The 16,165-nt window shown below is 49.1% G+C and overlaps 1 protein-coding gene across 3 annotated transcripts; it reads left to right on the top strand.

Annotated features, from left to right (window-relative positions):
* The first annotated feature begins 13,612 nt into the window (after positions 1-13,612).
* Positions 13,613-15,081, top strand: C1QL2 (complement C1q like 2). Of its 3 annotated transcripts, none has more exons than XM_054574936.1 (3): positions 13,613-13,994; positions 14,049-14,296; positions 14,902-15,081. In XM_054574936.1, the coding sequence occupies exons 1-3, from the start codon at positions 13,613-13,615 to the stop codon at positions 15,079-15,081; spliced, it is 810 nt and encodes a 269-aa protein (XP_054430911.1). The 3 variants fall into 3 exon arrangements, with proteins under 3 accessions (XP_054430911.1, XP_054430910.1, XP_054430909.1); XM_054574935.1 differs by having other exon boundaries at positions 13,613-14,009; XM_054574934.1 differs by having other exon boundaries at positions 13,613-14,296.
* The last annotated feature ends 1,084 nt before the right edge of the window (positions 15,082-16,165 follow it).

The raw sequence follows: 16,165 nt of genomic DNA, 5'->3' as shown, positions 1-16,165 counted from the left end.
CTCTGTTTCTCTAGTGGAATTCTACCTGTGCCAGGTAGGCTGGGAAAGCTCCCTGTGCTAGGAAGGGGAGGATGAATTCAGGTGATAGACTGGATGAATTTGAGTGGTAGAGCAGTGTGCCAAGGCTTGTATCACATTGAGACTTCTGAGTATCATATGTCATAGCAACTATTATTATCCTCATTTTCTAGATTAAGAAACTGAGGTACAGAGGAATTAAGTTATATGATCAAGGTCACATAGCATTCTGCAAGCCAGGATCAGAAACTCCTGGCTCCAGAGCTCAAGCTCTTCATCTTTTTTGTGCCAACAATGCCTTTTGCAGCCCGGTGAAGCCATGGGCCTCTCCTAAAAAGATTCTTTAATATGCATAAAACAAAATGCACAGGGTTACAATGGAAATAATTTTTAAAATAATTATCAGAATGTTTTAAAAATATTTTATTTATTTTTAGAGAGGGGGGAGGGAGGGAGAAAGAGAAGGAGAGAAACATCAAGGTGTGAGAGAAATATCGATTGGTTGCCTCTTGCATGTGCTTCAGCTGGGACAAGCCTGCACCCCAGGCATGTGGCCTGATGGGAAATTGAGCCTGCAACCTTTCGCTTTGCAGACTGACACTCAACCAAAAGTGAGCCACACTGGTCAGGGCTATCAAAATGTTTTAAAGTAAAAATTTAAAATATGGTAATACATGTGATTTTTAACTAATGTATTTCATTAACTAGACTGGCGAGGGTCTGCATATCATGGTGAATGCATGTCATATCTATAATTACTATACTATGCCATGAAAATACCTGTGATTCTTCTTGGTGACAAAGTCACAAGTATAGCTAACAGTATATATGGTTTCTTGCTTACCTTCCTAATGCAAGGAAATGCTAAATTTCAATTAGGGTGATAGTAGAGATGAGTTTCTCCCCCATCCAAGTTCCCAGATCCCTGAATAAGCCCCAATTTAAGGACAGACATCACCAGCCTCCAGCCCTAGTGGTACCTGCTTTGCGGGGCTGGCAATGGAACAAGCTCATGGACATGAGTGAAGCACTAGCTTCATTCACACGGTGGACACATGGCAGACATGTCTTTCTCTCTCTCCACTCCAGGACTCAGATGAGTAGGAGAAGGGAGGGTCACAGAGAAAGACACAGGCAGTTGAAATGGTTTCTTTGTCATGCTCAGCCCCTATAATCCCTGAGGGCCTGTGCCCACTTGCATTCCCCACACTTCCCTGCCATGGGGACACCTGGCCCTGCAGCCCTTCACTGTTCCTCTTGTAGATAGAGGCCATGGCTGCTCGTGTTTTCTGCAGACTCTTCCTATGTTTGTGTCAACATGGGCCATGCTCAGCCATCTGGCTCACCTTCCTGCATGGAGAGTAGCTTTGCCAGCTGGTGGCTGAGAAAGACCAAGCAGTGCATCTTCAGGTGGAGAACCAGGAAGGAGACAAGAAAAGGCAAGCTAGCCCAACTTGCCTCACACCTCCCAGGTACCTGGAGAGGGGAGCCTTGTGAACAGCAACCTGAGAGACCCTCTGCTCCCCACACTACCTCCCCCAGCCTAAAACAACCAGGCTAGCCCTGATGAAATTAAACCTCCCAGCATGACAGTGTGATTTCGGCCTTAGCCTCACTCCCGCCACCACTCCCTGTCCCCTTCATGTCACTTGTCTCACTGTAAGAAGGCAGTAGAGAGGGGACTAAATGCCCTGAGTGAGTATTATGTGCCATACACCTTGGACACACGATGTAATCTACTCTTGTCCAGTGCACAGTGAAGTGATGCTGTGACGTAAATTTGACAGTGAGAAAACTCAGTCTCAAAGATGTGTCACCCAGCAGTAAGAGGCCAGAATCTGATCCCATCTCTGGTGCCAAGATCCATTTTCTTCCCACTCACATGTTGCCAGTTCCCAGGCTGCACAGGGCATCTCTGATGTCTCAGAAGGCCTCTATGACACTAATTCAGGCTATGGTGTTTGTGACTCAATGGGTTATGCTCTGCTAGGGTATTTGAAAGGTAGCTGTGCTCAACTCTCAGGGAATGTCTCTGTCATGTGCACAGGGGCTGAGCAGAATCCTTTGGCATTTTAGAGGCCAGGAAATGTGGTGAGCATTTGAGATCTTGCTCCCCTGCATATGTTGTCAGTCTGGCTCAAATAAACTAATAAAAACTAAAAAAAAAAAAAAAAAGGACAGGAAAGGTGTGTGTAACTTGGGTTGGATGGAGTAGGGCTGGGAAGGTGGGGTGGTAGAGACCACCATGACCAACTCCACTTGAACCACTATTTAGACTTAGCTGTTCCCACCATTCCCCGCTTCGTGTTTCAGGTCCTTGTGAGTGAATTATGCTAGCCTCTGGGGAAGCCCCCTTCCTCTGGGATGGGCCACTGAACCCACAGCCTAGAACTATGATTCCATTTTTGCTTTCACTGAAAAGAGAGAAGGACAGAGCAGGAGAGGTGCCTCTACTCTGTGACCGGGGGACTGGAGTGAGTGGAGGACTAGAGCCTAGCCCAGGAGAGAGCATCTGCTCCTTCACTGCCTCCAAGGGCCCATCCAGTGTAATGCTCACTTGACTCTACCTCACCTCTGAATAAACAGGGCTCAAGTGATTACACCCATATGACAGAGGAAACTGAGGCCTGGAGTGGGGGAGTGACTGTAGGCTCCTGATGGGGACTGGACTTGCAGGAGGAAGTACAGTGGAGAGGGAGTGGCTTCCTTTTGTGACATTAATTTATTTCCCTCATTTTTGAGAGGAACAAGCTTTGAAATGGTTTCCTCCTCTCCATTTCTGCCCCAGAACCGTGCATGGAGTCGACAGGCCAGCTCAGTCAGGCTAGGTGTGCTTACGGGGCAACTCTCAGGGAATTTGAAATTGGGAATTTACCATAACCAACCCCTCACCTCCTCTTGCAAATCCCTAGATCCAGCTTTCCTTTTTCTCTCTTTCCTTTACCCACAAAATCCCAAGGGTGTGTGTGTGTGTGTGTGTGTGTGTGTGTGTGTGTGTGTGTGTGTGTGATGTGTGTGTGAGTGAAATGGGGGTAAAGGGAATGGGCAGGGTTCACATTTACCTGTAATCCTCCCTCAGATTTAGGAAGTAAGAAGTCTTGGTAACTTGTTAAGATAAGGAACAGGTTCAGGGAAGTGATGCAACTTGCCCAAGGTCGCATGTCTTGTAAGTAGAGGAGACATGAGCCATTCATGCTTTTCGCCTCATTGTGCTAGTGAATGGTGGAGGGTGTCTCATGTCCCCCTTCCCAGGCAACATGCAAGCATGCACAATTAATTCATTATGCCCATGACAAGCACTCTGTGTGTCCCAGGCATTGTGCTTTGCACTGGGGCCCTAGAGATAGATTGTAGTTCTTGCTCTTAGATAGCTCATAGCACACAGGAGGAGAGAGACACATAAAGTAATCATTACAATTACTGTAACAAATTTGCCCATCAAAGACAACTCCAAGCCAAAATGCTGTTCTAAGTTTTTAGAGAGTGACTAACTTTTGCTTCAGACACTCACAAAAGGCTTCTCATAGGAGGAAAGTTTTGAATTGGCTTTTGGAGATGAAAAAGAATTCATCAGAAGTTTGAAGCAGTGAGAAGGATGTTCCAGGCAGGGAAATGACACAAGCTGTGCAAAGATTGTGGCATTTCTGTGGGAGCCTTACAGAGACAGTGCTTTAACCCAGCATTTCTCAGATTGGGTTTCAGGAATATTAGTGCCCCTGCTGATGATAATGTTAGGCAACAGTGTTCCAGGGCTTACTATATGCCAAGCACTCTTTTAAGAGCTCTCCATATTTAATTCATTTAACTTTAACAACAACACTATGAGGTAGGTACTACTATTATCCCCATTTCAAAGATGAGGAGATAGTGACACAGAAAGACTAAGGAAGTTGCTCAAGGCAGCAAACATAGTCAATGGCAGAGGCAGGGTTGAAAACTGAGCCAGAATATTCTAGAATCCATGCTCTGTGTACTCTATGTACTACATAAAGGTTGACCAACTATGTCAGTGAAAGATAGTACAGTGACTGTGGGCATAGTAAAGGTTCTGAAAGGTGAATCAGTGAAATAAACACACACTGCAAATATTTTCATCCAGAATTTTCCAGACTAATTTTACTTCGAAATAATTTTTTTTTCTTTCAAGTACGAGCTCATGGAAAACTCTTTGACAATTGCTATTTTGTTCCTAAGAGTGACTCTAATGGAGGCCAGACCTTTGGTTGGGGTGGGCACTGGAGGGCTTTTCTGGGTCTTGGTGACCCCCAGTCAGGCCCGCTGGGTGGCCACATTCTCGCAGAGCTACAGCCCTCCCTCAGTGATTCTGCCAGAACCATGTGCTCCTCCCACATCTTTACTACACAAGAAAATCAAACACATTCCAATGCAGAGGAAGTACTTTTGAGGTTGTCAAAGCTGCACTTTTAGCCTTGAGCTTGATTTCTGTCTCCTAACTGGGAGGAAAGTGGCTGTAACAGACAGTGAGTGGTTGCCTCATTACAGCTGTGTTTCATGGGAAGTGTGTGTGCGTGTGTGTGTGCCTCTGTGTGCGTGTGTGTGTGTGTGTGTGTGTGTGTGTGTGTGTGTGTGTGGCAGAGCAGGTACACAGAGTGGCCAAGAAGAAGGAAAGCTGAGAGCTGGAGAGAACAGTTCCTCTCCGTTATCCAACCTCTGGCCTGGACAGGGGGTGTGTCTCTTGTGTAGGGGTGAGGCCAGGAGAAGAAGGGCATACATGGGATGTCCTGCATTTCCACACAGAACTATGGCCTCGCATCAAAGCCTGGGAACATGAATTAATTTTTCGGTTACTGAAACTCGAGCTCTTCCTGCCAGGGGAAGGCAGGAAGCCACAATCATTAGCACCACGGACAGCGACAGGCCCGCCGGGTGCGCCCTGCAGAAGGGAAAGGGCTGGACTTCTCTTGCTCAAGGAGACACTGGTGGGACTGAGTTTTGATAGGATCACAGGATATTTTTGCACTGCATAGATGGTGACTTAGCTAAATTTGCTGTCGTCTGTCATCTAAATCCTCCCCCAACCCCCAGATATCCCATCAAATGGACACAGAGTCCCTGAGAAAAGAAATGCTTGCCAGGGACCCACAAGATGGTCACAAGGGGACAGTGATGGTACCAGAAGATATAGCCATGTTCTCCAGGAAGGCAAAGAGATGGCTGAGGTCCCAGGAGCACTGTGGGACTGTATTATTTTTTTCTCTACTAGTCAGTGTCTTCAGGGCCTGGAAGTATATTCATTATTCAGCCTGGAGTAGGTGCTCCATTAATGTTGGAGCAGTGGGAGGAGGGCTCTGCTCCATGGCCAAGTTCCCCATCTGCATGAACAAAAGGCTGCATCTCCCTCTAGGGGAAATCCTTACGGTCTCTGATGAACTTTTGAATCAAAAGCCTATTTTCCTCTTCAGCCAATAGATATGTTTCCAGACATAGAAACTTGCTTTATTAATAGCACCAAATATGCACAAGCTTGCAAAACAAAACAAAAGAAATAAACAACAGCAACAAAAAAACAAGAAGCCATACCCTTATGTTTGTGTCTAGAGCTGCTGGTGGCTTGCTGTGCTGCCCAGGGTAAACACACACCAAACAGTGGGCTTTCCTGCCTCATTCTGCTCCATCCCACACTGGCATATTGAGGGTCCAGTCCCAGGGCCAGTTCTGTGGGATCAGGGTCTTTGAAGGCCATACAGCCTCCTACAGGAAAAAATCACTCAGAGAAGTAAGATACTGCAAGGGTTATTTGAGATTGTCACTGGTTGTATGTGTCACCTCAGCCCAGGGCTAAACATGGCTCCAGTGAGGCAAGGTCCATGTGTGGTGAATGTTATCAGAAAGACAAAAGAGGAAGTTAGAATGATAATCTGTGTAAGCTTACTCAGCCAACAAGTGCAGAGTATTTCAGCTGGGTCCCCCAAATCTTGTATATAGTAGGCACTCAATATTTGCTCCATGGATGAATAATGAAACCACACCACCCTGCATGCTAAAGGACTGGGAGAAGAAGGGTGGTAAGTGTGGTTTGAATGACTGGCACATTGTGGGGATAAAGCTGGCTCAGTGGGGACCCCAGCTTATATCACTATCACCTGGGGGTTCTGAGGGAGCTGTCTTTGGCAGTTGGGGACATAGCAGGGAACTTGGGCCCTAGAGAAAGCAGTCTAAAGCCAGCTTCTCAGAAAAGCGATAACTAGGGCTGCAGCCACAGTCTCTGAAAGGGCTGGGCAAGGGCCTGCTGGCTGGCTGACACTCTTGACTCAACTGTGTTGCTGCTGTCTCTGGGCTAACAGGCCTGGTGGGCGCTTCCTCATTGGCCTCTGTGTAGGACTGTCTGAATATCTTCAGGGGCTGTCATATTCTTACCTCATCCCCTCAGCTGTGAGCTCTAAGGAGCTAAAGCTGGAAACAGAAAAGTGCCATCAGGTCACAGTGGCCCAGACTCTCAGAATAGTGGGAGCTCTGTACTCAGCCTTGTTCCCTCCTGAAAAGGCTGGAGAGCCTGTGGTGCCCATACCCCATAGAACACCGAGCCTAGAGCCCAGCACAGAGTAGAAAACATTATTTCCCTTATCTTTCTTTCAAAGCAATTACTCAATAAACAAAGTGAAAGTCTAGGGTCTGGAGGTTGGGTACACAAAAAGAGGCATAGGGCAAGGCCTACTATATAGCTCCAGAACATTCAAAAAATGATGCATAAAGAAAATGGATCTGGAGGTCAGAGTAATCAATGTTTTGGGGAAATTGGGGCTTGATGGGAAATGTGGCTCATGCAGTTTCTCAAGCCCTGCATAAATCCCTCTGCTATGTAGAGATCAGTCCCTTCACTGTGCTGCAAATACCCTTTGGTGGATGGCTCCACCTCTGTTATGGATTCAGATCTCTTACTGGTTCAAATGGCACCTGTCCTTTAAGGTTATGCTATATCCTTCATTCTGGAACAGACTTCCTCAAGTGCTGTGGCCACAGTGACTTGCTTTTACCAGCCTCTTCCTGTTTATCCCTTGTCTATACCACCTAAATAGATATTTTACACCACTGCTTGGTGCTTTCTATTTGTTAGTCATGTCCCCTCAGCTAGACTGCAAGCTCTTTAACAAGGACATCATCTTGAATCCCCCTCTCACATCCCCACGCCAGCACAGCATTCTGTATATGGTAGATGCTAGTAAAATTCTTGCTGAGAGAATGAATGAGCAAATGTATGAATAAGGAAAGAAGGAGGGAAGGAAGGAAGGAAGGAAGGACGGAAGGAAGGAAGGAAGGAAGGAAGGGAGGAAGAGAGGCAAGCCATTTAGAATTTTACCAGGCTACAGGGAACTTGCATAGCTGGTAAGCTTGGTGCTCATTGTTTACTCTCCATTCTTACTCTTTCATCATACTCTCTTTAAAAATTTTTCACTTCTTTCAAGCGATATAAAATACTCAAGAATTAGAAATGTTTATTGAACACTTACTATGTCTTCATGATAGTTTCTGCTCTTGAGAGTCTTACAATCTAGGTGGGCGATAAGCATAACACTTACATGAAGACTTTGGCCATAATGACCTAGTGTCTGGGACTCCAGCCTTTGAGAGACACATAGCTGGTGTCCCACCATGCCTTGGAGTAACTACTTGAAAAATTATGTACATTTGTACACATATAGATTTATCTGAGTCTCCTCATCTGTAAAGCAGGATCTCGTATCTCATAAAACATTAAAAGAATATATATCAAAATTCTTGGCATAGTGCCTGGCACATAATTAGTGCTCAATAAGTATTATCTTATTATTATTACTCCTCAAGATATCAAACATTTATTGAACTTTTGTTATGAGCCAGACTTTGCATTATTCCAGCTCTCTCTTGGTTGTTGATTTTTCCCTCCATGCTGTATCATTTCATTAGCAAATAAACATGCTCAAGTTTCTCCTATCTCTAACTTTAGCTTCTTGATCCCACAACATTTGGCTGTCACCTATTTCTGTTTCTTCTCAAGCTTCTCAAGAGTTGTCTACACACAGTGTTTCCATTTCTTCTCTCACATTTACTCTTCAGTCCAGCTTTTTCTCCCACTATTCAACTGGAAAGGCTCTTCATACAGTCTTCATATTAGGCTAGGCCAACTGCTATAGCAAATAACCCCCAAATTTCACACAATTAGCTTAACACAATTTAGGTTGATTTCTCACTCAGGTCATGGTTCAGTGTGGGGTTGCATGAACATGAGGGAAGAGAGGGCTCTGCTCCAGACAGTCATTCAGAGACTCAGGCACCATTCATCAAGTGGCTCTGCATCTCCAGGGACCTCAAAGTCTCTATGTTTTGCTATCAAATAAAGTAAAAGAGAGCTTAGAAGATTACATGGAAGATTTTAGGGGCCAGGCCTGAAAATGGCTTACATCACTCCGACGTTCTATTGGCCAGAGCTCACTCTCGTGCCCCAACCATTCTGAAGGAGAAGCTGGGAAATGTAGTTTGGGTCTGCCCAAGAAAAAAGGGAGTGGTTTTGTGAGCATACAGCTTATCTCTGCCACAGTCCTGAGCTACTTCTGTGTTGCCATACCCACTGGATATCTTTTTGTCTTCATCTTACTCTGTCTCTTAGCATGTTTCTAAATAATGATCATATCTTCCTTCTTGAGATGCTCTCCTCTGTAAACCACTCTCCTAAATTTCCTACTTAGTCTGGTGCTGCTTCTCAGTCTCTGGTGAAGATTTCCCTTTCTCCTTTACTCAGCTTTGTGATGGCTGGGGTGGAGGGGTTGTTCTTCATGAAACTGAGTTTCCCTCTCCCTCTACCAATTCCTCATTCTTCATTCCCATGGGTACAAATATTATCTGTATCCTGAGGACTCTCTGATGTTTATCTCCATTTTTGACCTCACCTCTGAGTCTACTGCCCACATAGTGATTTCATTAGATATTTTACTGGCATCTCAAACTTAATATTTACCAAAGTGAACTCATACATCCTTTTACCTCCCACCTTCCATCTCTTGCAATACATTGTTCTTCCTCAAAGATCCCCTTTCTCATGTTCATTCACCCAATTGCTTAAGCCATATCTAAGGAGTTAACCCTGATTTCTCCTCCCCCTCTTAACTTTCTTCTCAAATCCATTAGCAAGGCCCCTGTATTCCATGTTCAGAATACATCTAGAATTCACCCACTTCTCTTCTACTAACTGACGCCAAACCACCATTACCTCTTGACTGGATAATGCAATAGCTTCTAGACTAGTTTCTTCATTTCTACTCTCTCCCCCACACAATTCATCACAGCAGCCAGGGTAAACTTTGAAAAATGCACAGCATGTCATTCCTTTGCTTAAAACTCCTTTAGAGTCTCTCAATTGTGTTTAGGATAAAAGCCACATCTTTTAACTTGGACTCCAAGGCCTTGTATGATGTGGTCTTTTATGTCATGCTGCCCTTCCCCTTGTGGATGGAGCCAAGAGATTGACCAATGTATTCAAGATGATGTCTCTAAAGAGCTTAGAGTCTAGTTGGGGGCACAGGCCTAATTCAAAGAATGCATGCCGATAAACAGCTATGCCAGATAGTGGCAGTTCAGATACAGACCCAAGGACACAAGTAGAGAGAGGTGGGGGAGTTCAAGGAAGACTTGCAGGACAGCTAGAATGGAGGAGAACCATCCCTGTATTATTCACCACTGCACACTCAGCATGTAGCACAATGGAAGTCAATAAATATGTGTTGAACAAATGAATGACATATTGCATGAATGAATGAATGACCTGATTTCTGCCCTATGTGAGTTCAAAGCTGATTGGGAGAGGCTAACAAGTAAACAAACATTTAATCATGATACATGATGGCAGGGGTATGTACATTCAAAGTACCCTTTATCCTCAGGAATTGTCAACTCTTCTTGGGGAGGGTTCAAGGAAGACTTTGGACAAGAAGGTGACACTTAGCTGAGACTTGAAGGATAATTAGGGATGAGTCTAGACAGATGAGTAGAGATAAGCATCCCAAGTCGAAGACACTGTAGTGCAGATGAATGAGGAGGGTACCCATTGCTGGCTATTAAAGCAGCAAACAAAACAGCCTGTGATTGTGTCAAACTATGTCATAAACCACAAGGGGTTCGGCGGGTGTAAAGTTGGCGGTGACTGGTTGTCAATGAATGCTGGTGAAGTAAATGTAGGCTGGATTAATAAGGGCAATTTTGGGCAGATTTGAGTCATCATTGGGCTTTGAAATGTAAAACTATGGTCAAAATGGAAGACAATATGCTAATAAAGATCTGAATAGTAATGAGAAGATAGTCACTGATGATGTGAATCACTCATGGGGAACAGAAGCCGGGTGGATGAGGAGGTGTGTCAAATACTCCAGCAGGCCACTCTGGCTCTGTCACTGTGGGAGGAGAGGAGGGATGGAGAGAGGGAAGAAGGGCAGGGAAAGGACCTCGTGACTTATGTAGTCTGTGATGGGAGGCTGCTTGCTCTGTCTTCTCTAGCTGCAGCTGTCCCTGACCCTGGTGGAGGGCTGGCCTTGGAAGAAATCCTCTTCTCTACAGGGTTGTAGGTGCTCCTGAGAATGCTGATCTCCAGGACAGGTTGCTTTGCCTGAAGTCTGCAAGAATGAAAATCTGCGAGGAAGTCTCACACATTTTCTCCTTGCTTCTTCTCTGCCCAGATCCTGCAGGGCCAAGAACACTGGGATTTGGGGATGATGGTCTGCAGGGCTGGGGAATTCAAACAGAGTGAGTATCTGCCTGAAATTGTTTGTCTATGTTAAGCTGGTGACCAGAAACACTCTGGTCAGCCTTGACGGAGGGCAGGAAGCCAGAACAGGGCAGCCAGAGGGGAACGTGGGAAGGACAGTGTGGACCCCTTTCTCTACTTTAGAGAAAGATAAAGTGTGTGGGTGATCTTTAGGTCTCTCTCTTTTATAAATCATAAACTCACCTCCCAAACCCTGCTTACTGCCCACATATCTCATTCATCTTAATGGTCTTAAGCATGATGGTGGAAGTCCAAATTGTCAATATTAATAATAATAACTAACCTTTACTGAGCCAGCTGTTGTGCTAAGGACTTTATATTAACTCACTCATTAATCTCCAAATAATTCTGAGGTAGGTACTTTTGTCATTCTTATTTTACACACGTGGAGACTGAGGCTCAGAGAGGTGAAGCAATTTGTCCAAGGTCACACAGGCACGAAGTTGCAAAGCCAGGATTGGAACCAGGTGGTGTCACTGTGGCTCACCAGCTCTAGGTATGGCACTAGAGAAGGAAACAGAGGGTTCCTAGAACCCAAAAACCAGTGAAGATGGTGGCCAGGAGCTAGTTGTCAATGCTGCACTCACTGCCAGCCCCTGGACTGGGTGTGAGGAGGAGCCTGGCCCTGTCATATGGGTGGAGAACACTGGTAAGCAACACGCATTTTCAAATGCATTTGACACACCTCCTCATCCACCTGGCTTCTGCTCCCCCTGAGTGATTCACATCATCAGTGACTATCTTCTCATTACTATTAGGATCTTTTTTTCTCATCTGTATAATGGGGGAATTGCTAATCTGTAGGGCTGTTGGGAGAGGTAAGTGAAAGAATGCATGCAAAGTGCCTGATGCATCATAGCAAGTGTTCAGTAAAATGAATTCCTTTTCCCACTTGTCTCCTGGGTAAAGTTTGCTTCAAGCTCAGTTTAGTCATCTTTTCTACAAATATGTACTGGAGACCTACCAGGAGCCAGGTATTCTGTTAATCCCTGGGAAACACACTGATGAGGGAAGAGACTGAAGCAATGGGGGGTGGGGTGGGGGAAGTGGCTCAGAGTGACCACAGAGACGCAAAATGGATTTAAAGTAACCCACGAGAGCACAGTATCTGATAAATGAATGTTTTCTTCAAAGCAATACTCTCAGGAGGGCACAAGTTTGTTCCTGAGATACTAGTGCTCTGCCAGACACTGGCATCAGCTTGTGGGTGCACTCTACCCCCAGGCTTGACCAGGTGTATTCTCCACATCAGGGAGGGCCTGAGCAGGAGACAACCTGCCCAAAGTCACATAGCTGCTCAGGGCAAGAGCAGAACCCAGAAGACAGAACTTTTGATTTCTGAGCTGGAGGTCTTCCCGATACACAGAAGTATCCTTCCTTTATCCTCCCATGATGCACTAGAGAGAATTCTTCTCTAAATCTGGTGTCACAACTTAGTTGAGACTTCAGCTCGGAATGTCTTTGGAGGTGTTTGTTTGTTTGTTTGTTTGTTTGTTTTAAACTAAATCCATTTCAGTAGGAAGGAGCTTTGGATGTCCACAGGCCCCTGTCCAGGGATCTGACTGGTTGTGGCCAGCTGGGAGTGGGAGCGGAGTGCACCAGGGTTCCTACCAAGTGCTGGGTGTTCAGCACTTGCATATCTAAATGAACTTTATACAGAAGACAAGGGCCAGGCATTTCCTGGGTGGAAAAAGGGGGCTGAGGCTAATAGACTCTTGTACTAGATCCTGAGGGCTTTTCAGAGTCATTAAAAGAGTTGGTGTGGTGTTTTTCCGGAGCCTCTATAACAACTTGGAGTCCTCAGGCTAGGTGAACGAAAGACTTCTTAGAAGGGAAATTTATTCTGAAGAAGTAGCTCGGGAGGGCACTCAGAAAGTCCTCTGCACAGGGCCACATGGGACTGAGTTTCTCCTTGGTGACTGAGGTCTGGTCCTGCTTGCAGGTAGGGGGATAGATTCCGTGACTCTTGAGGACCTTGCTAGCATCAAGATTCTGGGCGCCTTTGTGGCCATGCGGAGGTGCCCGTGTGCGTCCATAAGTGCGCCCGTGAGGGTTCGTGTGTGGTTGGTGGGAGGCGCGTGAGAGGAGCCTGCGATGGGTGTGTCTGAAGGGCTGGGCTCCCGGCTGTGCCCGCTGCGCCCACTTGTGGCTTCCAGGCACCGCCGGAAAGAAAGGCGCCTTGCCATTTCTTCCAGCGACACCGCCCTAAAGGAGGAGTAAGGAAGGCTGATGACTTGAGGGCGCCGTCTCCCGTCTCCCGAGTGATGGCAGCGTGCGTTGCCTCGCCGCCTCCGCATCTCAGCCCTGGACTACTTACGTCAGGGTAGCTGGGTCCCCACTCTGCACGGCAGCCAGAGAGCGGCAGGAGAGCAGAGCGGAGCGCATAGCAGAAACCGGCCCCCTCACTGCAAGCCGAACCCCGCCGAGCCCCGCCGAGCCGGGCAAGAGTCAGAGTCGCCGAGCCCACGCTGGACGCCGCATCCTCACCTGCGTTTCCCGGCCGCCGCTGTCCGGACCCGTAGGGCACGGGGCTTGTCCTGTGCGCTCCAGCCATGCGCGCTGGGCTCCGCGGCTCTCCGGAGCAGCCCTAGCGCAGTGAGCACTTGCTCCTGGCCCGGGGTATCTTTCGCTGAAGTAGTTGAGCGTCCAGAGTAGGGGGTCACCACGTCGGAGGTGCGTCCAGGACCCGCGGAGTCGGCCCCCGAGCGCGGGGAGCGGGGCCGCCCGCGCCGCCCCACCATTACCTCTCCGGGCGGCAAGGAGGAGCTGGTGGCGGTCGCTTCCCGGCAGTGGCAGCGGCGGCGGCGCGCCTGCCTGGCGGCCGTCGGCGTGCTCCTGGCCATGGCACTGGGGCTGCTCATCGCGGTGCCACTGCTGCTACAGGCGACATCCCCCGGAGCAGCGCACTATGAGATGATGGGCACCTGCCGCATGATCTGCGATCCATACAGCGCCGCACCCGGTGGGGGCCCCGCGGGCTCCAAGGCGTCGCCACCCGGACCCAGCACTGCCGCCCTGGAAGTCATGCAAGACCTGAGCGCCAACCCTCCTCCCCCTTTCATCCAGGGACCCAAGGGCGACCCCGGGCGACCTGGCAAGCCTGGGCCGCGGGGACCCCCTGGAGAGCCGGGCCCTCCTGGTCCCAGGGGTCCTCCGGGGGAGAAGGGAGACTCGGGGCGGCCCGGGCTGCCAGGGCTGCAGCTTACAGCCGGAGCGGCAGGAGGTGACGGGGTGGTGGGTGGCGGAACCCGGGGCAGCGACGACTCTGAGGGCGAAGTGACCGGCGCGCTCAGCGCTGCCTTCAGTGGTCCAAAGATCGCTTTCTACGTGGGTCTCAAGAGCCCTCACGAAGGCTACGAGGTGCTCAAGTTCGACGACGTGGTCACCAATCTCGGCAATCACTACGACCCCACTACCGGCAAGTTCAGCTGCCAGGTGCGCGGCATCTACTTCTTCACCTACCACATCCTAATGCGCGGCGGCGACGGTACCAGCATGTGGGCGGACCTTTGCAAGAACGGGCAGGTCAGTGACCCTCACCCCCACCCCACTCCCACCCCTGTCGCCTCCCCCAGGTCCCCGCAGACCCTTGTCTTCGACCGGCGCCTCGAAATGCTTGGGAACCAACCTCCTTTCTCATCGCTTGCAAGCGCCTGAGAACCCCTGGAGGGAGCGCGCCACAGGATCCCGCTTCCCAATGTACCTTGGCCGCATTTATTCGAATGTAGCGTGGGTGGTTGTGCACGGAGCTCCCAGAGGCCCGCTACCCAAACTGCTCTCCCTGGCTACTTGGGTACTTTGCCTGCAGCCCCTTGGGCTCCTAAAGAAGAAACCTTTCTTCTTTAGCTCCTCCTGTGCGCCCCGCTCGCCCCTTTGCCCTACAATGTTCACCTTCCCCGCTAGTTCATTGTTTATGAAGCCTCATCTCTCCTCTTTGCCTGTCTTGCTGGCTGAGAAGAGGGGACCGAGAAGGAGTTGGCTAAGTTAGAGAGAGAAGGTGGAGCCTGGGTGGGAGCGTGGACCCCAGAGCCAAGGGCAGAAGGCGGCCAAGGAGGGGCGCCAGGGGTGGGGCTGGCCAAGGGCCTAGGCAGAAGTGCCCCAACCCAACAGTTTCCGTGGTTCGTCCCCAGGTCCGGGCCAGCGCCATCGCGCAGGACGCCGACCAAAACTACGACTACGCCAGTAACAGTGTGGTGCTGCACCTCGATGCTGGGGACGAGGTGTATGTGAAGCTGGATGGCGGGAAGGCGCACGGAGGCAATAACAACAAGTACAGCACGTTCTCCGGCTTTCTTCTGTACCCGGACTAGGGTCGCAGGGAGAGCGAGGTGAGGTGGCTTCAGGCCGCCCCATACCCATGGGGGCGGGCTGTTCCCTAGCAAGGACCACTCTCGCTTCATGATACTTCTGACACCGTTGGAAAAGACACATTCCTGCTGTCCTCCCTGTCCCGCTCCCGCCCTCAGTGTGTCTGCGACTCACTAAGCTCTGGGCAGTGCTCCTGGTTCCTGTCCCCAAGCTGGGGAGGGGGAGGGCGACTCCAACGTGGTGAGAGGAGCGTGACCTGAACTCCGGCGGCCGGTGGCCGACAGTGGCAGTGATGGCGGCAGCACAACTTGCAAACCTGACTGGACCGGACAGGAACGGTCGGAACGATTGCCCTCTTCCAGCCCCCCTCCTTCTGCGAGTGCCCTGAGACCGAGGCCTCCCAATCCTGGCCAGCGAGGTAGGCCAAAACGAGCATGAGCTCCCTGGGGCGTCCTTTGAGACTCTAAATACTTGTGCAAATTTCCCTGTCCATCAGTCAAAACCTCACCGCTGAAGAATCCCAGCAAACAGAAAATTCGCCTCTTCACCATACTCCTGACTCAGACCAACTGCGATGCATTAAATTATGTTTCTAGACTATGGGGTCCGATGTTTTTGTCAGGGTGACCCCAAGGCCAGACCTCCATGACCACCTTGGCATAAAGACCTTAACTGAGTCCTGAATAGCCTCATCTGTGCCTGCTTGTCAGCCACTGCCTTGTCCCTGCCACCTGAGGTGGGTGAAAAGATGTGGGGAGATGGGATAGCAACATCCACCCCTCCCTGGAGTATTTCTCCCCTGAACTGGAGAGCCCCAGAGGAGGTGGGGGAGAGAAAATTAGACACAGACAGGAGAGGAGTGGCTGAATCTCCAAGTTCCCCACCTTGTGTGGGGGGGGGGGAGTTGAAGGGCAAGAGTTTCTGGAGAAGGAAGGGGTAGAGGATGCAGAGTGGGAGGCAGAATGAGGCACTTGCCAGCAGGTCATGTCTGAGGTGTTTGTCCCTAAAAGAAAGTACAGAAGTCCATCAGAAACAAACCCACCCAGGCACAAAGTATACTCAGCACCTGTCCATTTGCTCACACCA

This window comes from Pteronotus mesoamericanus, unplaced genomic scaffold, assembly GCF_021234165.1.
Source record: "Pteronotus mesoamericanus isolate MK-2021 breed Mesoamerican mustached bat unplaced genomic scaffold, CSHL_Meso_final contig_27, whole genome shotgun sequence".
NCBI lineage: Eukaryota > Metazoa > Chordata > Mammalia > Chiroptera > Mormoopidae > Pteronotus > Pteronotus mesoamericanus.
This window is presented reverse-complemented; position numbering and strand designations above follow the sequence as displayed.

What these genes read in the sequence shown, in the direction of transcription:
- C1QL2 (XM_054574934.1), top strand. Translation starts at nt 13,613, where the DNA reads ATGGCACTGGGGCTGCTCATCGCGGTGCCACTGCTGCTACAGGCGACA. An exon ending in ACCTTTGCAAGAACGGGCAG is followed by an intron (nt 14,297 to 14,901) that starts GTCAGTGACCCT and finishes GTTCGTCCCCAG; the next exon opens with GTCCGGGCCAGCGCCATCGC.